Below are 20,988 nucleotides of genomic sequence, written 5' to 3'. Positions count from 1 at the left end.
TAGGTCCAAACTCTACACTGTACAATAAGCCTTGTCAGGATTCCTAGAGAAGTTGACTTGGGATGAACTAGGGACTGCCAAAAGGTGTCCCTCTTTGTGCAAGACAGCAGGCAGGTAGAGCAGAGTAGGTCTCATGCTTGCAGAGGTTAATTACCGTGTCAACAGTTGTCATTTATTTAGGGTCTCTGCTGAGTGTTTTATATGCTTGTTCTCATCTATTCCCCAGAACATCATTTGACATATGAAAAAGACTTGAGGTGCAGATTAAGTAACTTGCTCAAGGTCACTCAGAGAGTAAGTGGTAGAGCCAGAAGTCACAGCAACCGTGTCCGGCTGCAGAACCCAGGCCCTGAACCACCGCGGTGGGCTCTCTGTCAAGTTGGCCGAGTTGTAGCCACATGTCACGTATGTGGCCTAAAATGCAGGAAGGATTTGTTCAACAGCAGGGCGCCCTGGCACCGCAACTGAGGGATGAGGGGCAGCCGCTCACGCTGTCCACCTCTGACTTCCCTGCTGTAGCGTAGCTTCCAAAGAGCCATTTACCTCCCCAGGGGTTTTACCACTGTAAGGAAACTGTTGCCTGGCACGACCCTCTGTAACAGGTCAGCAAACTGTCACCCATCAGTGTGGCCCGTGAATCATATAAATCAGTAGAAAAAAATCAAAAAAATAATATTTCCTGATACATGAAGATTATATGGTATCAGTTGCATGTCCAAAATGAAGTCTTACTGAAACTGAGCCATGCTTTCTTGCTTCCATGCCATCCTGTCCATGGGTGCTGTGGTGCTGCAGCGGCAGAGCTGAGACCAGCTGCAGCAGACACCCCATGGCGTGCAAACCCTAAGATGTTTACTATTTGGCCTTTTACAGAAAAGGCTTGCCGACCACTACCAGAAGGAAAGATGAGATAACGAAGCCAGATTGACAGTGGGGTCAAGAGAGTTTGCCCTGCCTTTTTTGTATTGGGGGGTTTGTTTTGTTTTAGTAATCCCCTGGAGAAATCATCTTATGTCCGGGTGTAGAGCAGGCCACCCCCTTCCCACTTCCTAAGTCCTCGGAAGCAAGGCAGCTTAGACAAGACTCATTCTGAGTCCCTGTCACCCTACAGCTAATCTCGGCCTGGGTCTCTGCAGCTTCAGGACCCTGTGTCCTCCCCTTTAATACATTCCTCATCAAAGTCTATGCGAAGTAATATTTGAAAAAACATGTACTTAATTTTATTTCTCCAGGATACTTTAATATCAAACTGTGGTAAACTGGCGATTTGGAAATGAAGAGAGCTGACATCCAGACATTTGCAATGATAAAGCTTTGTAAACCTCATACTCACATAGTGCTGTCACATATGTTCTTATTGAATCACGCTTTAACTTCACAGGAATATCAGATAGCCCTGCTCATTTCCTCCTCTCTCTCCAGAGTCAAGTCCTTGAGGCTTTCTCCCCCTTGACTCTGCATTCCACTTCTTGGACTTCTCGGCTCCCCCTTAGGGTATCAGTTGTAGCATGTTGCAGCTGGGAAATTTCCTTGTCCAATTTTTATTTTCAAAGAATTGCATTCTTAATGTGGAAATAAATCACCAAGGTTCATCAAGTTGTTTGTACTTTTTTAAGACAGGAGTGGTGGGGGAGTACAGCTCAGTTCTGATTTGATGAGCTGCTGGCAGTGAAATGCAATCCAGTGCCACGTAGAGCTTCGTCCCCGCCTATGGGATCCTATTAAGGAAACAGGACTTGCAGAGAGTCTCACTGATACTAGGCTGTGGGACCCAGGATGGGGCACTGGAGAGCAGGTGGGAAAGCAAAATGCTGTGAGGCCATCGTAGGCTGACTTCTGCCAAAAACCCTGGAATGGATTCTGAGCTCTCAGTTCTGGAAGTCAAGGCTGCAGGGATAGAGGCCCAGGAGAGAGAAGCCAGAACGGCTTTGACTGGAGGCGGGAGAGGCGGGGTCAAAGGACTGAAACTTTATTTTGATATTTTCTGGATGAAAGTCCTCTAAGTAAATCTGTAGACTGCGTGCCTGCCCTCCCACGTGCGTGGGAGAACTCACGGGGGTAGCGGAATGCTTAGTGTGTGTGGCCCAGCACACTTTGTCAACACGCTTGCACATCTGTTACCTCCTGGGGGCCTCACAGAGTCCCTGTGTTATGAGGGACTAGAGCAAGGATGTTTGCTCTTCTTTAGGTACAAAAATAGAAACCCAGAGAAGTCAAGCGGTTTGCCGGAAGTAATACAGACCACTAACGGCAATGACCTTGACGGGGTTTCCGGTTCTGGGTTCTGGACTTCTGGTGTTTCCCACTCCCACAGCCGCTCTGATGAAAGGATGGCCTTTGCAGACAGGCACAGATGGTTCAGTGTCAGCTTTGCCCCTGAATAGCCGGGTGGCTTGGGCTAGTTACGAAATTCTTAATTTCTTCATTTGTAGACACATGTGGATAGCACATGTATCGCAGACTCGAGGTGCTGATGAGCACAGCGCATTCCACAACACGGATGTTCGATAACGTTTTCCTTTGGTTCCCTTAATATAAAGTCTTTATGCCTCTGTGATGCATATATGCATGCCTATACGTACATACTTGTGTACTTTAACCTACATCTTCCGTAAGAGATTGAGGAAACAAAAACTCTGTTCCTTGAGGTATAGTTAGATCCCCTAAGTAGTTAACAGCAGGGCCAGAACTAGAACTAAGCAGGCCTCGTGACACCCGAGCCCAGGCCACCCTTTACTGGGGACCTCACCTGCTGCAGGGGTCCTGTGGGTTGGAGTGACTGCTGGATCCAAGGAATCTGCACTGAGCAGATGCGGGTGTAGATTTCTGTAGCCTTCGAGTGAAGGCGCACTGACCCTCTAGCCTGGTTCTCTCGCTGTCAGCTGGCCCACATGTGAACTGTACCTTTCAGATGCACCCCGTACCTGTCAAATGCCTGATCACGTGAAGATCTGGATATCCAAGCTGGGGCTTGGGGCTGCTGTCTCTCCTTTATTTGGCAAGTCGAACAGCACTATGTGTGATGTTCTAACTGAGAACATGGCTATCAGTTGTTCTGGTAGCCTGAACAATGGCTGAACTGATAGAATTGAAATCCCTACTGCTGCACCCCACAAAGCACCCATTTTCTGGAATTATAACACCATCCCCTAAAACTGCTGGTATGACCTCTTGGAATCCCTTGGTAACTGACTGGGGAGCTTTGGGGGATGATGAAATATGTGCGTGGTGCTCAGTGTATCTCGCAGCTCTGCCGACCGGCTCTGCGAGCTCCCTGGGCGTAGTGGGTGGAAGTGGACCCAGGGGAGTATGGCCAGCAGGTGTCGGCAGACCCTATCACAGAAGGACCAGGGGACCCTTGGATCCCCTGTGGGTGTGACAGGGAAGCCGAGTTCGGCCCTCCCCTCATTCCTGTTCTACTGAGTGTGAAGCAGTGTCTTCCTTCAGCTCTTTTAGTTGACCCCCCAATACTCCATCCGAAATTTTTTCCCTGTATTGTCACCTGCTTGCTTTGGCACTCTGCCCAATTTTCCTAGACTAGAGGTACCTTCAAGGGCAGGAACAATTGAAAATAGTTACTGATTCAGTAGATAAAAAGACACAGTATAGAACATGAAGCCTGCACACCAAGAAATAGGATAAAATAGCTAAATATAGTAGTTCAAAAGACGGAGGAATTATGGTCTCCCTCAAGATTAATATTACCAACTCAAAAAACAGGAAGACTTGAGGAAGTTTCATCCCCGGAGAAGGGGTGCTATCAGTTCACTGCATAAGCTGCCTCCGTGGGCGCAGCTCCCTGGGCTGGGCTGGCCTGGGCGGGGCGGGTGGAGCTGGTGATCATGCCGGACGCTCACACGCCTTTCCCTCTGTCACCCCGCAGGTGTTAACAGAACTGAAATCCGACAACCAGAGGCTGAAAGATGAAAATGGTGCCCTCATCAGAGTCATCAGTAAACTGTCCAAATAGACGAGGCTCCAGGCTTGGGGGGGAAAGGCAGCATTTGCTGCCCCGAGCCCTCTTTTCCAGTCATTGCTGTCCAGCCAAAAGCAGTGACTGTTTTGGCGGAAGGACACACCTCTCTGACCCTCCTCCAGTCACCTCCTCTGCACTGTACATGTTCTCTGCACTCCCGCTCTTCCTGCACCCCCACCCCCGGGTCTTATGACTGGTTTAATTGAAGCACGATTGTGATCACTCGAGCCAGTCAGGCCATCTGGAGAAGGCCTTGGGGAGTACACGGAACTGGGCTGTGGACCCACCTTCCTGCTGCTCAGCTAGTTGTCCACAGTGGATTTGGTCTGAACATGTACGAACTCTGCCCACACCAGTGTCCCACAGCCCTGCACACGGCCCCACTGCCCTCTGGTAGAGGCGAGTCTTACGGTAGCCACTCCAGGATCCTGTCTGGGACGCCAAGAGAAACAGCAGGATGTTGGCATAGGCAGCAGACAGCCTGCAGAGCTGTATTTCCATTCGATTCCAAGGTGACAGTAACTGCGCTGAGGGTCTCTGCGCGTCTCCCCCCCTCAGGAACCGACTCCTCTGACTCTTCACTGGTGTTGCCGATGTCCCTGGCGAGCCTTCACCCCTTCACCTCCCTCATGCCCAGCTGTCTCCCCAGGGCTCAGGTGACCCTGGCTTCATTTGTTCCTTTCTTTTCTATTTTATTTTCCTTTCTCCCTCCCCCCAACTCACCTTACCCTGTGGTGTGAAAGGTAGAAGAGGGCACCTGAGCCCAGCTCTCGGGCTGTCACAGACCCACTTCTCCAGGGATAGCACCAGCATTCTCCCGGGGGTGCAGACCGTCGTCTGGGTGTCACCCCCGATTCTCATCTCCCGCTTGTTCACCTCCTTGCCTGGGCTCCCAGTGCCCCGTCCCGCCTCACCTCCCCATGACCTTGTTTCCTCTTTCCCTGGCCCCTGCTCCTGGGGAGGAGCCCCTGCAGTGCGGCGGGAGGTGGGGGAGGCGGATGGATAGGAGGCCGCCTAGGGGTCGGATGCAGGCTGAAAGACGCATGTGCTGTAAATAGAGTATCTGAGGACACCTGCAGCCTTGTGACAAAGAAGATGGAAGAAAATGACAGCCCGTCGTGCTGTGAGAATGGTGGTGAATTAGATTGTTTCTGGTAGCTAGATTGAGGGGACAGACATTTGTTTTCTTAGAAGCCAACAGGAGAAATAACTTCTTAATAGAGGTTAAAGGGACAAGACACTTTGAACCCATCGATGAGAGTCACGGGACCCTAGTGGCAGACGCAGAGTCACTTGGTCCAGCTTTCTGTTATTCTGTCGCAGGGTTCTCACCCCCTGCCCCTCTCTGCTGCCACAGCTCCTGCCCGCGGTCAGGGAGCCTCTGGCGGCTGTGCCTTCATTATTCAGAATGAGTGGCTCTAATGACCAGGAAGTCTTTGCTCCTGTGAGCTGGGGTCTGTGGGTCCCCCCATTGCCCGCTGCCCCCTTCCATGTGACACCTTTCAGGCACACGCTGTCGGTGATCGCCCCTAGTCGCCCAGCTGATGGCACCTGGTCCTTTAGTCCCTCATCCTGTCAGTCTTGGCCATCCTCCACTGGGCAAAAACAGCCTTTCAAAATACCAGATATTTTCATATCAGACCTAAATTAAACCGTTTGTTTCTATGATGACCCAGCATTGATACTTAAAGTATTTGCTTTTTATAGGCATTTTTATCTGTTGGTTGGCTTATTTTGAGTGTGCAGGTCGTTTAAATTCTCGTTTTAGGGTTGCTGGAGATACTCAGTGCTTAGAGTGATCCATTATCTAACATGTACTACCCCTGTCCATTTTTCTCTTTCTTTCCAGAAAATGATACTGTAATTCTCCACGGCTCTCTGAAATACCCCATGATCTTTTAACCAGAAGCTATAATTCAAAATCCCAATTCCAGAATAGGAAATATGTCTCCTATTCTGGCAAAACCCCACTTTAAGAGTATACAAAATTTTCTCTTCCATTTCCTACCATTTTCCAAGAGAAGCTACTTCTGATAAGGATTCTGTCTCATCGTGGGTGCGTGTAAGCCCATTTCTCAGGGAGTGCTAAGGTAGAGTGAGGCCTGTCCTACCTTCCACCACAAGCATGTCCTTCATCCTAGGGCGAGAGGAAATCAGCACCAGGTGCCGACCGGTCCATTCTCCTGACACGTCCTGGATGTTGGGAAAGGCAGCTGGGTGCTACCCCTTTCTCAGGAAAAGGAAACTGGATTATTAGGAAAAGATCTTGACCCTCTTCCATTAGACAGACCAGGTAAAAGGGTTTCAGAGAGGCCACTCAGATCTGTCTATGCCTTTCACAGGTGTGGGACAGGCTCTCAGAACTCGTGGGTTGGTCTTGTACACCTGCTGCTGCACACAGCCCTTCTAGATTAAAGATGCCTTTTCTTGACAAAGTTTTCCTTGTGATGAAAGTCTTAACAAGCTGTTGAGTCTCAGGAATACTAGATTCTATGGCCAGGAACTCATAAACGTGTAAACCATCCTAGGTAATTTCAGGCATTCTCTTGTGCAATCAAGTTTCTTAGACAGGTAGACTCTGAATTCTGGTCCCTTTCAGAGAATAAAATACCCTTTCCTCACAGCTGTATATGTGCGTGGTGGTTGCAGACCTGGTGGCCAGCAGTGTGCTCTGAGTGCCGGCATTGGCAGGACTCCCCTGCGCTGTGGGCCCACGGTAGCCACGGCCTCCGGTCCTCACCTGCTAGTTCCAATATCCAGGAGCGCCCCATGTATCAGGCCGCACGCAAGGCTCAGGTCCGGCCAGGAATGTGGGGCTCAGCCTGATCACTTTAGCATCTTTCCATGAAATATCAGAATAGGGATTAGAAAGCTCTCAGGACAGCTTTATATCCTATTCTCTTTAATTTTATATTTTTCGAAACCAAGCCGCAGCTTTGGTGGAGTGACTGGGCTGTCTCAGAGAGTCTCTGGCTGAAGTTGGCTGCCAGGCCTGTTTGTCTTTCAGGGGCTGCTTGGCCTTTTCCAGTCTGCTCACGGGCATACTGACCCCAAGGCCCAGGCCTCGTCACTAGTGCAGCTCAGGGTGTTGACCCCAAAGAAACTAAACAGCAGACGTGCCTTGGGCCTGTTTGGTGCACCAAATCCTCCCCGGGCAGGCTCGTCTGATATTTCCGGAATCCCCCGATCTTTTTCTATCCAGCTGCACAATGTGTTCTGGGCTTTCCCTGATTTCTGTCCCATCTCCCACTCCATGTTTGAGATGAAGACGCATTTATAGCTCTCTGAAGCCACTGGAGAGGGAGGCTTCAGATCTCCTATTTGGATCCTTTCACCCATCTCCCCTTCCCTAAACAGAAAGTGCTTATCTGACAGGGCTACTGAGGAAGGAAGGAAGGAAGGAAGGAAAGAGGCTGAAACTCCACTTTTTAGCCCGTAAATCCCACACAAATATGTGTGAGCTACTGTTTCTCTACCAGGGGCTTTTAATTAAGCCACAGATGAGAGAAGAAGCTCTGAAAGCTGTGCACTTGGGTCACATCTCTGTATTTCTGGCCCTGGTGCGGACAGACTCTCAGCCACACAGACACTCTCCTCTCAGAGAAGGGCCAGTGTTGTGGTCCAGGCCACTGGCTCAGGAGAAGGTCCTGACCCCGCTGGCAGTCGCTCTGAGGTGGGCATGAGGTGAGCAGAAGCATGGAGATAAGAGTACTACTATTTAAAGCATTGCCAGTTACTCAGCTTCCAGGCAGCTTTGCCCCTCAAAGGGGAAGCCCTAAAGGAAGGGGAACTACTAGTCTCACCCCACTGCATGAGCCACTGGTTCCATTGGAGCCTAATGATGGTGTTACCCTACATGGGCCCTGGCGGCCTTCTCACTTAGGCATCCTCGGGGCCATTGTTTATGCCAGCAGCGCAGTCACCAATTCCAGTCTGCCTGACCAAATGCAGGCCCAACTGTAACTACAGATCTTGGTCCCCAAACTGACTTTGAAGGCAGGTTTTGACCCCTAAAGGATGAGTTCTCTGAACCCATTGCAAAGCAGCTTTGAAGGAAGAATACTGCAGCATAAAAGGATAAGACCCTGGGAGTCAGAGCATCTGGGTTCTAGGCCAACTCTTCTTATTAGCCATGTGACCTTGGGGAAGTCACCTTCCCTGACTGAAATGAAGCTGGTCTCGATAATCCTTAAGATCCCTTCAAGGCTTAAAATGCTTTGGTTTATTTATTCCTAGGAAGATAGAACATTTCTTTAACTCAGAATTTTTGTTCTTTCTAACCTCAAAAGCTCTTGTTTTCTTCTGGATGTGGACTATTTAACATCAGCATGTCAAGGTTGGCTTCTCATCCTTGTTGGAAAGTGAATTTAATACTGAGGGTAATTGAATGGTGTTGGAATTGCTTTTCCTCCTAATGGCTTGGTAAGAATATTAAAACCTGCAGAGGTGGAAATTGGAGCTCATGGGGAAATGGGTAGAAAGCAATTTGTTGCAGGCAGCCTTTGGACAAATTGTTTTAATAGGAAATAGAGCTGCTGCTTCATAGATTTCCTCCACTGCCTTCCCTTGGCCTTCTCAAGTGCGGTCTACGTGGCTTCTTAACATCCAAACGGCAGACTCTGCATTTCTGCTTAGCACCGGTTGGCTCGTAGTCTTGAACTCTGCCTCATAGCAGAAAGAGATCTTCCATGATAAAAATGTTCACTTTTAGTTTCATTGAGCCCCTCCTTCAGATTCTGGACTCTCAGAAGTGGGAGGTTCTGGTGCTGTTCAAGATGGTCCTTCCTTTAAGCAGGTCTGCAGAGGAGACTGCCGTGCAGGAACAGCTTGCAGACCCTCAGGCCTCACAGCGGCTGGCGTAGGTCAGCACTCGGCTCTCAAGGAGTCGTGCAGGACCAGGTGTGAGTGAACGTAAGGCAGAGACCCTGCAAGTGGAGGCACCTGTGTGCTGGGCTGGGGAAGAAGGCAGCTGGTCGGGGCTTTGAACGTAGAGCTGCGTGAGGCTGCGGGCACTGGCAGAAGACAGCAGACGCAGAGCTTCCTCAGGAAAATGAGTGCCATCTGCTGTGCCTGCATCCCTCAGCCTCCAGCCAGGCAGTGATTTTCATCAGTTTCCCTAATGGGTATTGACACCGCTCAAGAGCAGTAGACCGTATCAAGGACAGCTATCGATTGCTTGTGTTCTGATTAGTTTGGAAAATAGATCAACTTCATTGCAGCCCAGGAACTGTCATTGTCACAGCTAGTAGGGAATGAGGTGGTCTCTGGGGGCTGAGAAAAAACGGAGGCTCTTGACCAGCCAGCCACCAACTGCATGGAAAGAAGACGCCTTCACCCCTTTGAGAGCTGTGGTCAAAACTGAACCGAGGCTTGGCTTGCAACCCAGTATCCTCATGGATGTGCTGATGGCACCTAAAAGGGTGAGCAGTTTGGGGGTCACTCTTCTAGCCTGTGTACATGTGCACACACGGTCATTAGCATGAAGCTTACAGAATGAGGTCTGGCGTATTCTTGATTAGTGAACTTTACCCAAGTGTAATTTTTTTATTAATTCATTATCTTCTGCTTTCCCCTCTCCCCTTCCAGTCCCCCAGAGTACATCCCTCGGGCCATTTGCCCCAGTCCATCTACTTATCATTTTGGACTGTGTATCTGCCAGAGTGGTATTTTCTGTTATTTCTCCTCTGAATTTTTCCCTAATAATTCCAATGAACTTCTTGTTGGGTGGCCGCTTAAGGTGGCACCAGGACATTCTCACGTCCTTCCCACACCGCTCGCCCGTCCTCTCTCTCTCATCTCCCTCCATGTTCTTTATCCCTTGCTTTTCTCACTTGGAGCTGGTGGCGCTTTGGAGAGGAGGTTTTCCATCAGTCAGCAGACATTCTGGAGAAGTTCCACGTAGCAGCAACCGTCACACCATGTCCTCCACTCCACAGCTCCCTGGCTGTGCTCAGAGCCCCTCGGAGGCGAGGTCTGAATGGTGGGCCTGCACAACTTCTCTGGAGCCTGGCCAGGGGACCATGGGGGCCGTGGTAGTTTATTCAGTCTGTGTCCTGAGAGGTTTGACTGTTCCCAGCTAGAGACAAGAGAGTGTGTCTTCTCCAAAAAACCCGACCAGCGTGTCAGCGCATCTGGGGAGCAGCTCAGCCCGTTGCTGCCTTGCAGGAGAAGATTCCGGAAAGGCGGGCCGACTGTGGGCGCCTCGTCAAGGCTTTCTCGCAAAGCCAGACACGAGGGTGAGTGCTGACCCTGCCCACGGGACAGGCACGGCCCGCACTCTCACCCAGCCTCTCCGACTTGACTCTTCTCTCCCACGCTACTGAAGCCCGGGGCGCAGCCCAGTGGGGCATCTGGTCAAGAGTCCAGCTGATGACAGGGTGGAGGGAGGACATGAGGGGCCCAGGCTCAGAGCCCCAGGGGGTAGGCTGGGGGGGCGGCGGTCCTAATGCCCCACCTCTCGCCAGCATCCTCTGAGCCCATGAAAGGTTGGGCCTGCCACCAGCCGACACCCCAGTGCCAGCGTCTCCCCCGAGGGGAGGAACCGCCACCTCTTCTCACTCAGGGGGCTCGGGCTCAGGCTTTGGCCTTATAGTTTTCCTCCCTCCCTTCTTCTTCTTTGACCTTGATCGGACAGGTGAGGAGAGCTTGTAAGAACCACTGGTGTCTGCCCGCCTCTGCCGTTTGAGGGGCAGCATTTGATCTTTGTCCACCCCACCCTTCACTCTCGACCTCACTTCCACCACCGGTAGCACTGGTTTTTAGCTGAGTTGTATGGATTGACTTCTATCCACTGTACATACACCTGGGGTGGGAAGGGGCTGCTTAGGGAGGGGAGCCAGATTCGCTTTGTGAACTGAATGTATTTTTATGCAATTTTGAGTGGCCTTTCAAACCTGAGATGAATGATTTTGTTTTACTGGTTGCTGTTATATAGTCTTATTAAGTATACTGTGTTTGAAAGTTTGGGAGTAATAATATTCACATCTATATGATGCTTGTAAACACAACCGTATTTATAAACAAGTAAATAAAACAGTGTTTTAACTTTGTGACTGTGTCCGCATTTCAGGAAATGGAATTTACAGAACCTCACATCGGGGGCAGCCTATTCCAATTTTAAGTCATACCGTTGGGGGCCTCTCCCAGTCCCAAGGACAGCCACAAGTGAGCCACCATCACTGAGAGCAGGGTCTCTGGAGTCAGGCCGAGGAAAGCCTGGATGGAGGTCTGAAAGAACTATGAGAAATCAAGGTTTCCAGGTTCAGTGTGGTTAAGGAGTATGGTTATTTCTCTGAAGATGGAGAGCAGAGCTCAGTGACGGGGTGTCGCCCGCATCCAGGCAAGCACGAATGCCCGTAGTGCGTGGGCGGCAGAGGCCTAGCAGTGGGGCTCGCCTCAGGCTCCTCGAGGCCTCCGGGCACTCACCCTTGGCCCTCTGCTCATACACAGCAGGCCTTCCGAGGCCATTGTCCGATTCCGGAGAGCCAAACTCACCCTGCAGCCCCAGACCACAAAGGCAGCAGGCCTGCGGGCTGGCGGAGGTTAAACCAAACTGACAGGGGCCGGGGCCAGGGAGGGGGTTTTGCAGGTGGGTGGCCAGGTGTGACCTCGCCCAGCCAAGTTCAGGTCTAGTTTCCCCACCCAGCAAGCCCCGCCTCTGGCTCTGCTCAGCCCTGTGTTCTCAGCCAAGTGGAAATCCCTGGTCACTGACTTGGCGGGAGCACAGGGAGGGCAGGGAGGGGAGATTCTTTTCCCCTGCTGTCACCCTGCTGCTTGTAGCCCCAGCAGCAGAACAAACACACATGATGTCATGGTTGAAGAGTTCAGACCTGTCGTGGGGCCCAGAGGTAAAGAAGCATGCCTGATGGATGCAAGGGGCTTCTAGACAGCAACTGTCTCGTTCTGTCTCCCCTGCTGGACCTGCTGAGGTCTGCAGAGGCCCGCTGGCGGCCGTGTGGTCCAACCCTGCGCCAAGGGGAAGAGCCCCCAGCAGAGCTCCTGCTCTCAGCCAGGACACCCTCTGCTGCCCAATCCGCAGCCCTCGCCCTGAGCAGGCTCCGGCCCCTCCCCTCTCCCCCGGCCACCAGCCTGCCCTGCCTGGGGGGGATCTGCCTAGCCCTCACCGCCCCTCCCGTTCCGTTGAGACCTGACAGGCCAGCGCACACCTGAGCCACACCTGAGCCGAGGCCTACCTCCCCCCCCCAGAGGAGCGCTGCCTGTAGACAGAGCTAGAGTCTCAGCCTGCGCTGAGCGCACAGCACAGCGGCGCCTTGCCTGACCTCAAGGCCCAGAGACAGGCCCACGGCTTGGAGTGGGAAGCAAGGAAGGAGTTCCACCCTCTCCAGGTCTCGGGGTGTGAACCTGTGTAAAACCTCTGAACATGAGAGACTCCATCTTGGACTGAAGCATTCGTCCTGTTTTTAAAAAATGAGCTGAACTGAACTGTTGAGCCGGGCGAAGGCACACGACTGACCTCAGGACGGCTGTGTCCACATTCTTGATAAAAACCAGACACTGTGGTAGATACTTCCTAGGAACTGCTACAGGGCACGCAGAAAACTTAACATAAAACGTATCTTCTGGTGGTAATTTTTTTAAACAACTTGTGTGTTTCCTAATACTTTCAGAATTTGCTTATAAAAATCCCCGGCGTTTACTCCTCAAGGGAACAGGATTTGAGTCGCTACCACGGTCTCTGTGCCCAGAGTTGCCATTCCAAGCCGCCCACGCGAGGGCTCTCGCTCAGCTCTGCCTCTCCCCTCCATCAGCAGGAGCGTTGCTGCCCACTTTCTCTTTCCTGAAAGATCCTGAAGTCCTGTCCTTTGCCTCAGAAGTCAAAGATATTAGACCTTCTTTGCAATGGGGCAGTGGAGGACTGTAGAAATTCTCACCTTTCAGGCACTCATTTCCCAGGGCCAGCCTCCCTCTCCCCGTCATTGTGCTCAGACCGCCTCTTCCCCAAGCCCAGCCCTCCTGGAAGGGAAGCAAGGGTCTGGTCCACCCTGAGCCTCCCAGAAGACGTTCTGCAGAGCCCCCACCCTCCCCACCAAAAGGCTGCCATGAGGACACCTGTGTGTCCCCCCCCACCGCACCCACCATAGACTGCCAGTCTGGTCTTCCCCATCCCCAAGAAGAGAATGAGCGTTGGGCCCCTTCTGTTTCCCTTAAGGGAGATGCCGGCCGGAGCCTGGGAGCCCCCTCCCCATCCTCACCCACCCTGCTGACCCTCATGGGATGGCTTCTGCCTGCCCCTCCCCCAGGTCCAGCAGAAACAACCAGAGACATCCCCCACCCCCAGGTCTCTTTGAGCTCATTTCTTTAATAAGGAGACGCAGCTCATTACAAAATAACAATTTGACAAGAGATCAGACAAGAGCAACAGAGACCACATGGGAGGGTGTGGGGAGCGTCACCAAGCAGAGAGGGGGGCGAGGCCGGGGCTGCACACACGTCCTTCCTGGGGGACAGACAAGTTTCCTGGTGGGCCCGATGCATTCCAGGGGCGCGCTGGGGCAGCTTAGGGGCTGCCCCGCCCTGGCTTGAAAGTTTCAGATTCCAGGGGTTTCGGAAAGCAGCAAGTGAAGTCCTCAGATGGAGAAGAATCAGGGCAGAACAGTCAGGCTTCTTTAAAGAGGGTCCTCCTGGGGTCCTGGCCATGGAGGAAGGCGGGGTGGAGAAACTGCCCGCCCTGCCCCCCGCTCTGCCACCTCGCCAGACAGGACTCGCCCTCATCCCCTGCTGCACTGCTGCCTGGTGGGGGTGGGGGGGCGGAGGACCCCAGAGGGAGCTGCAGGGAGGCAGGGCCTCTTCCCCTCCTCCTCTGAGCACCTGACCCAGCCTGCTTGAACATGGTCCCCTCTGCTGTCCCCACCTCCTCGTGTCCCAGGCACAGATCCTGGGACCCCTGTGTGCCCATGAGTCCCTGTGGCCTCGTCTGCCACACCCTGCCTACGTCTCAGGTCTCTCACCACGGCCGCCCAGGAGTTGCTGGCCCTTGTTGGCTGCCGAGGTCAGTGGGGCCAGAGCTGCAGCCTACTCGGTTCAACAAGCTGACCTGGGACCTGGGGAGCCTCCACCCCTCTGCCCTCACCCCCTGTCTGGCTGGGGCTGCTCTGGGGACCTCTGGGTCTGCTGAGTCTCTCTCCTGATCCATTCGTTCCTCACAGCCAGATATGCCCACCACTCAGAGACCCCTGGCACCACCTGGAGGAGTGCCCTGCCCAGCTGCAGGTAGAGGCCTGTGGGAAGAGCCGACCCACTGCACTCTCCACTCTGCGCCCAGGAGTCCCTCCCACGCCACCGTCCTCGGACCCTGACCGCACAGCGTTGAGTGAACAGGACTGGTTCAGTCACCCCAGGTGGGGTGGGAGCCTGCCCCCAGACTGGGCTGTTAGCTGGCTGCTCCTGGAAATCCTGGGTGCCTCCACAGGGTGTCCAGGAAACGTTCCCACAACTCTGAAGCCCCCACCAATGCCCTGTCCATGCGGGGGGAGATGGGGCTGGACTGTCACCCCAGGGGGAGGAAGCCAGCTCGGGCAGCGCCCCTGGGGCCGTCTCCCGAGGCCCCACCAGAAGCCCTGCACGCCACCCAGCCTCATGGCGCAGGGCTGGGAGAGCAGGAGGTGCGACGGCAGGGGAGCCCTTCACAGGTGTTCTGTGGGGAGCCGGTCAGGGGGACGCGGGGGCTCCTGGGAGGAACCATGGGCAGTCCCCAGCAGGAGGCCCCCTTTATGGCTTTTCAGTTAATTCAAACAGCAGGAGGACGAGGACACACCACACACATACGCAGGACACAGAAGCTACCGGGACACCAAGTTAGCGCACGGTGCACCACAGGTCGGCTCTGCAGGCAGATGTGCGGCGGGCAGCAGGGAGGGGCCTTTGGGGCACCAGTGGTCCTCCAGTGTCCCCCAAGGCAGGTCTGGCACCAGAGCGGGAAACTGACTCCTTCAGCCAATGGGGGGGATTCCCGATGGGGCAGGTCGGGTGGGGCTGGGGGTAAAGATTTACACACATAAATCTGAAGGAGCAGCCTCAACAAGTCGTGTAAAATGGGCTTGGGGTTGGGGGGCGGTCAGGGGACTCTCAGCATTGCCATGCAGCTATTTACAGAAAGTTAGAGACATGCATCTTGATTAAACAAGATTCAGTTCATATATGTACAGATAACTACCTTTTATATATAACTAAACAAACGCACATGGAGGAGTTGGATGAGGCTCAAATGGCTTCAGAAGGTTCTTATTTTGTAGCTTAAAAAATAAAGTATATTCATGTTTCTTCAAGTCACAGTGTCCCCTTCCCAATATTGCAGCTCGAAAAACAGGGTAAGTAAAATCCCTGGTGACCAGTCCTTGGCCCCCTGGGACCGAGTGGGGAGGAAGAAGTGGTCATAGGATAGAGTCACCAGACAGAATGCAGACGGCCAGGCCAGTTTGAATTTCAGATAAACAGCAAATCACTTTTAGGATAGCATGTCCCAAATATTGCCTAGGACACACTTATTTGAAATTATTTGTTGCTTACTAGAAATTCAAATCTACCTGGGTGTCTTGTATTATTTGCCAAATCTGGCAGCCATGTGATGGGGCTCTGGGCCCCCGAGATCAGGCCTGGGGACTCTGCCTGTCTGCCACCACCCAGGGCTCTGAGGAAGGGCCCCCGCCAGCCTGCGGTGCCAACAGGAGGGGAGGAGGGGCAGAGTGGAGGGTGGGGGGCAGCTCCTGGCTCAGTCTCTTCCTGCCTTGGGGGGAGGGACACCGGGGGAGCCTGAGTGCAAGAGTCGGGGGAGACCAAGAATGGACCTAGGACCCTAGAGGGACATGGACTCCCTCCCTGGCCCCAGGGCGGCCTCCCAACCTCTCTGCTCACCCACCACACCCCGCTGCACGGAGGCAGGTTTACGGGGGGCTGGTTTTAGCCACAGGACCGCAGCAGCCCCCTCTCCTCTCACGGAAGCCCTGGGCCAGCAAATCCTCCCAAACTGAATCTGCAGAAACGCAGCCGTGTGTGGTTTCCTGGGAAGAACGATCAGGATCTGAGACTGGGTTCTGATCCCTGCCATCCGCTCGTCCCGCCGAGGGCCCCTGGAAAGCCACTTCTCTTTCACCCCAAGCACCTGCTCACACCCTGGGGCTGCCCACATTCTTTCCCTCAGGGCCTCAGCTTCCGCTGCCCAAGTCCAAATACCTGCCTACAGCTCTGGCAATACTAGTTCCCCTTCTGGAATGATTATTCAAGCAGAAAGGAGAAAACAGCGTCTGGCCTCATCCCCATTCTTTGGATGGGAGTGGGTTTGGGTTTCATGGTCTCAATCCCTTTGTAGAAAACATCTCCTCCATACTGTTCTCTCTCTGGAATAGACTTTGGGACTGAGAACTCACAGCCCCCAAAGCCTCCCAAACCCCTCACTAGCCAGACCCTAATTCTATCCTACTTAGGGCCTACGCCCAGCACCCTAACATCCCCAGGCATAAACCTGCACGGCAGTGAGGGTCCAGAATGACACTCTGTGGTTTGGGTACCATCAATCCTCAGGTGTAGAATATTTACAGGCATTAAGTATGTTCCCTGCCGAGTTTGCGGACCCAGAACAATGCCTTCTGCTAGGATGGCTCATCTGGGCCAAGCGCCTATCCAGGGACCAGCCAGTACCTGGGGCAGACGTGGCTCCCGCACTCGGGTCCCTCCCTGGCTCTGTGCTGCTTCCAACACTCAGCAACCTGCGCCCATCCCGCAAGGCTGCTCACTAGCCACGGGCCCAGAGAAACAGGCCCAGACGCTGCCTCCAGGCACGCTGACCCCAGACCGTCAGAGGTGCCCACCTAGTCCTTTCCTTTCTGTCGGGAGAACGGCAAATCCTGAGCTCTGGAAGGACTGGCTGAAGTTCATGGCAGAGAAGAATCCCAGGTGGTAAAGGTGAACCAGGAAAGGGCAAAAGCATCTAGGTAGAGGGGACGAGGCCGACAGGAAGGCTCTAGGAATCGTGTGGGGTAGGGTGGGGAGAATGGGCGCAGGGAGAGACACCCTGAGGAAGCACCGAAACCCCACAGCTGGGGACGGGGAATGCTCGGGCCGGGATATCCGAGCTGCAGGCACGCAGACTCCGAAGGCACCCGATCGTCTGCAGCCCTGCCGTGACCACATCTCTGGTCCAAAGGCCGGAGCTCACAGTGCTCGTCAGCCCTTCCTGCTCATCGTTAGCGCGCACACGCTCACACACTCACACGCTCACACACTCACACACTCACACACTTACACGCTCACATGGGCCCCAGGAGGAACTAACCGCCCATGTACCAAGGGCCCCAGCAAGAAGGAGAAGGGCCTCTAAGCCCTGCCTCCCAGGCTGTGGCGGAGCTGTTCCCTCACCCCCTACTCCAACCGAAACACCCAGCAAAGCAAAAAAAAACCCTTCTCCTTTCTTCCAGTAAAGTAAGAGACACTGCGTCTCCCTGCCGGCTCCTCCGAGCCTGACTCTGTCCCATAGTTCCGTCTGCCTCTGGTGCCTACAGGAAGCTGAGGTGGCCCAGCTGGGGCAGGACAGAAAGTGCTGACATTCTGGGGGGGAAAGAGAGGGATCCCCACGCTAGAGATGGCAAGGGCCTGAGGGCTTCACGGGTGGAAGGAGAGGCTGAAGGCAGGGAGGCGAGGATAGGAGGCAGGGGCTGAAGGAGGTGGTCCTGGCCTCTGGTCACGTGGGGGCTGGCGCTCATGCCCAGGCTAAAGGTTTGGAAGGGGACTCAGTGCAAACTTGACTGACATATATATGGCTTTTTATCAATGCTGGGGACAAAAGAACAGGTAAGGGGACGAGACAGTGTGGGGTAGGAGCCCCAGCAGGCGTCATCTACCACCCATTTGAAATGGATGCCCCACTCCTTGGCATCACGGAGAAAAGCCTCCCTAAGGGATGGAGGCCGGGACCTCCCAGCCGCCCTGGGCCGCACCAGCTCCTCACGTGCCTCTGGCGTGGTGGGCAGAGGAGTGGGGGCTGAGGGGCTGACAGGTCTCGTCTCGTCTGACAGGTCTCTGCCCACCGTCCCCCTTTTGCCTGGACCTCAGGGGAACTAGGAACATTTAAACCTTCCTTTTCAAGTTCTCTGGCTCTGTACAGATAGCGCGTCTTCAGTCAGCTCTGCCCCACTCGGCCCGGGAGGGGACACAGCGAAGCTCGACGGAGAACAGCCGCACCCGCACGGCGCCGCCACATCGGGCAGTGGGCAGCGTCTGCATGTCCCTCCGGGAGGGGCCCAGACCCCGAGCTCCGTTCCCGCCCTCCTGGGTTCAGCGTCTTCTGCTTCTCCGCAGTTTGATAGTAACTGCAGACAGAGTGAGGGCCTGTGGCCGACGGCGCCTGACCGATCCGGCCCGGAGCTCAGGCCCACGGTGTCCCGGAGACCACGCCGGCGGGCGGACGTCGGTGACGGCACCGGGGCGTTTGGTCCTAGTTCTGGACAAACCCAGCCTCCACTTCTTGCCTCCCAAATAGTCACACACAAGAGTCTGGGAGCCGCTGGCGTGTGCCGGGAATGCCGAGCCCTCTCCGCAGGCTGCCGGGAGGTCTGCATTTCGGGGTGCTAGGGGTGCCTTCTCTCCCCGCACAGCTCCCCTGTCTGTGGCCCATTCCAGGAATGCAGACAGATGCTCGCACATGCACACGCACACGCGTGCACCCATGGGTCGCTGTGTGGCCTTCCCGTCGGGAAGCAGGGCTGGCTTGTCATACTGCTGGTCCAGAACACGCAACAAACAGGAAATGCTGCGACTTTCTAAGGGTGAGGTGTACGTGAAGCTCTGAATGCGTGAAGGGCAGGTGACAGGGCATGCAGCGGGGACAGCTTATGGGACACTGACAAGAGCCAGGCTTCTCTCGCCTCTGAGGGGACTCTCCTCACACAGCCATTCGAGGGAGGCCGGTCTTTAAAAAGAGAAAAAGGACGGAAAAACGAGGACACAACCACAAACCAATGAGAAAGAAAAGGTTGCATAACTGAGGTATTGATAGCTCTGGATCTTGCCAGTGTCCGGGGTGGGCAGCCCGGCCGCCCTGCCTACTTGTTCTTGCCCAGAAGTGCGTCCACCTCCTCCTCGGGCTTGAGCGAGTGCCACTGGGCGATGGGCCTCCGGGGGTTGGCCAGCATGTCAGACCAGTGCCGCAGCTCTGTGCCCGTGGCGTTGCTGCCCACAAAGATCTTGCCGATGGCTTCATTCTTGCCCAGCTTGTCATAGTCCAGCACGGTGACCACCACCTGGACTTTCTGCAGGGAAGCCAAGGAGACAGGGCATTGGCAGGTGAAGATGGGGACCCCGTGACCAGACTTCTCCCCTCCATCAGCCTCTACTCCCAATGACTGGGAAGGAAGGGCCTCCCAGGCTCCTTGCTTCTATCTCTGGCTCCAACTAAAACTGAACTTCCATGGAGGCAGCAGCCACGCCTTTTGGAAACCATCCTCGTCTCTACCAGTGCACATTTACTGAGCGCGCCCTGTGCTACACTGTGTGGGGCAGATGGGAATGGAAGGAGGTGAGGAAATGTGCAGGGATGCATTTCACCTCAATCGAAAGCAGCAGACACCAACTTGAAAACTGACAACACAAAGTGGTAAAGGTTATACTAACGAGGTAAGCGCAAGGGACTATGGGAACTCAGAAGAGATGACCACCCTGCTCAGGTCAATCAGGAAGGGCTTCACAGAGGAGGTGATATACGAACATATGAACTGGGAAGTGAAGGTGAAGGTTTCTCCAGACAGACAAGAGAGGGAAGAGGATCCTGGGAAGGAAGATTAGCCTGGGTGGAAGAGGCGTAGAGACGACAGAGTGCACTTGGCGTCTGGGAAACAGCCAAGTTCAGAGTCGTTGAGGTAGAGGGTGAGAAGCAACGAGGCAGGGAGTGAGGTGGGCAGGGTGGGCCAGCTCTGAGCATGCACTTTATCCTGCAGGCAAGCGTAGGGGGCCCCTGAAGGCTGTGGAGAGGAGCAGTGTGGGTATCTTAGAAAGAGAAGCCTGGTGCTGAGGTGGAAGGCTCGCTGGAGGGATGGATGGGGTTGGCGGCAGGGCGACCGGCTGGGGGGCGGCAGGGATCTGGGGGTGCCTATTGAACACCTGAAGCAAGGCTCTGCAGTGGGAACGGAAGCAGGGGGCGGACTGGAGAGGTGCTCCGGGAGAGAATGAGGAGCGCTTGGTGCCATCTGCAGCGGCGCGGATGGGGCTGGGGGGTCTTGTGCTCGTGAGATAAGCCAGGAGGAGGGAGACAAGCGCCACATGACTTCCCTCACCTGTGGGGCATGAGAACAAAGGAAGACTGAAGGAACAAAACAGCAGCGGACTCACAGAACCCAAGGGACTAGGGGTTACCAAAGGGAAAGGGGGCGGGGAGGGAGGGAGAGGGGACTGAGGGGCATTATGATTGGCACACAGAATGTAGGGGGGTCACGGGGAAGACGGTGCAGCACAGAGAAGACAAGTAGTGACTCTATAGCGTCCTACTACGTGGATGGACAGTGACTGCCAGGCGGTGGGGGGGGGACTTGAATGTAGTGACCACAATGCTGTCCTTGTGAAATCTTCATAAGATTGTTTATCAATGATACTTTAATAATAAAAAAAGAAAAAGACTATAGGAAAAAATTTTTCTAAGGCTGAGTCACACAGAAAACTAATAAACTTACTATTTGTGCTTTTAAAGTTTGGGGTTGTATGTGGTCATTGTCAACTTTAAATTTTGTAATTAGTTGGAATTTATTTTCTCATAAGAAGTGTTCACGTGCACATATATACATATAGAGGACTCGGTGGCCAGCTGGACTGGCTACAGGGCGATCAGTGCCTTTCTCCCTCCTGACCCCAGGCTCACCCTTCGGGACCGGCTTGCTCCGGGAACCTGACCTCAGGTGCTCCCACTCCCCTGTGCTCACACACCGAAGTCCTCATGTGCCTGTGCGTCAGTGGCCAGTTTCCTGTCCCCTCTCCCGACTGTGAGTTCCTTAACAGCAAGGCTGTGTCTTCTA

The 20,988-nt window shown here is 54.0% G+C and overlaps 2 protein-coding genes across 9 annotated transcripts in view; one reads left to right on the top strand and one right to left on the bottom strand.

Annotated features, from left to right (window-relative positions):
• The window catches only part of PPP1R12B (protein phosphatase 1 regulatory subunit 12B), a 222,102-nt gene extending 211,077 nt beyond the window's left edge, over positions 1-11,025 (top strand). For all 5 annotated transcript variants that reach the window (XM_073217141.1, XM_073217144.1, XM_073217143.1 and 2 more), the window contains one exon: positions 3,884-11,025. Coding sequence is in view for 3 of the 5 variants with exons in the window: in XM_073217143.1 (XP_073073244.1) it covers positions 3,884-3,970 (87 nt within the window). In the remaining 2 variants the exon portion in view is untranslated. The remainder of the gene's footprint in view (positions 1-3,883) is intronic.
• A 2,244-nt stretch (positions 11,026-13,269) lies between these two features.
• Positions 13,270-20,988, bottom strand: part of SYT2 (synaptotagmin 2) — a 101,684-nt gene continuing 93,965 nt past the window's right edge. For all 4 annotated transcript variants that reach the window (XM_073217138.1, XM_073217137.1, XM_037015369.2 and 1 more), the window contains exon 9: positions 13,270-19,236. In XM_073217138.1, coding sequence (XP_073073239.1) covers positions 19,030-19,236 — 207 coding nt within the window. In that variant the 3' untranslated portion in view covers positions 13,270-19,029. The remainder of the gene's footprint in view (positions 19,237-20,988) is intronic.

This window comes from Manis javanica, chromosome 11 (assembly GCF_040802235.1).
Source record: "Manis javanica isolate MJ-LG chromosome 11, MJ_LKY, whole genome shotgun sequence".
NCBI classification, from domain to species: Eukaryota; Metazoa; Chordata; class Mammalia; order Pholidota; family Manidae; genus Manis; species Manis javanica.
The sequence above is the reverse complement of the archived record's forward strand: the minus strand, read 5'-3'. Positions and strand labels throughout refer to the sequence as shown.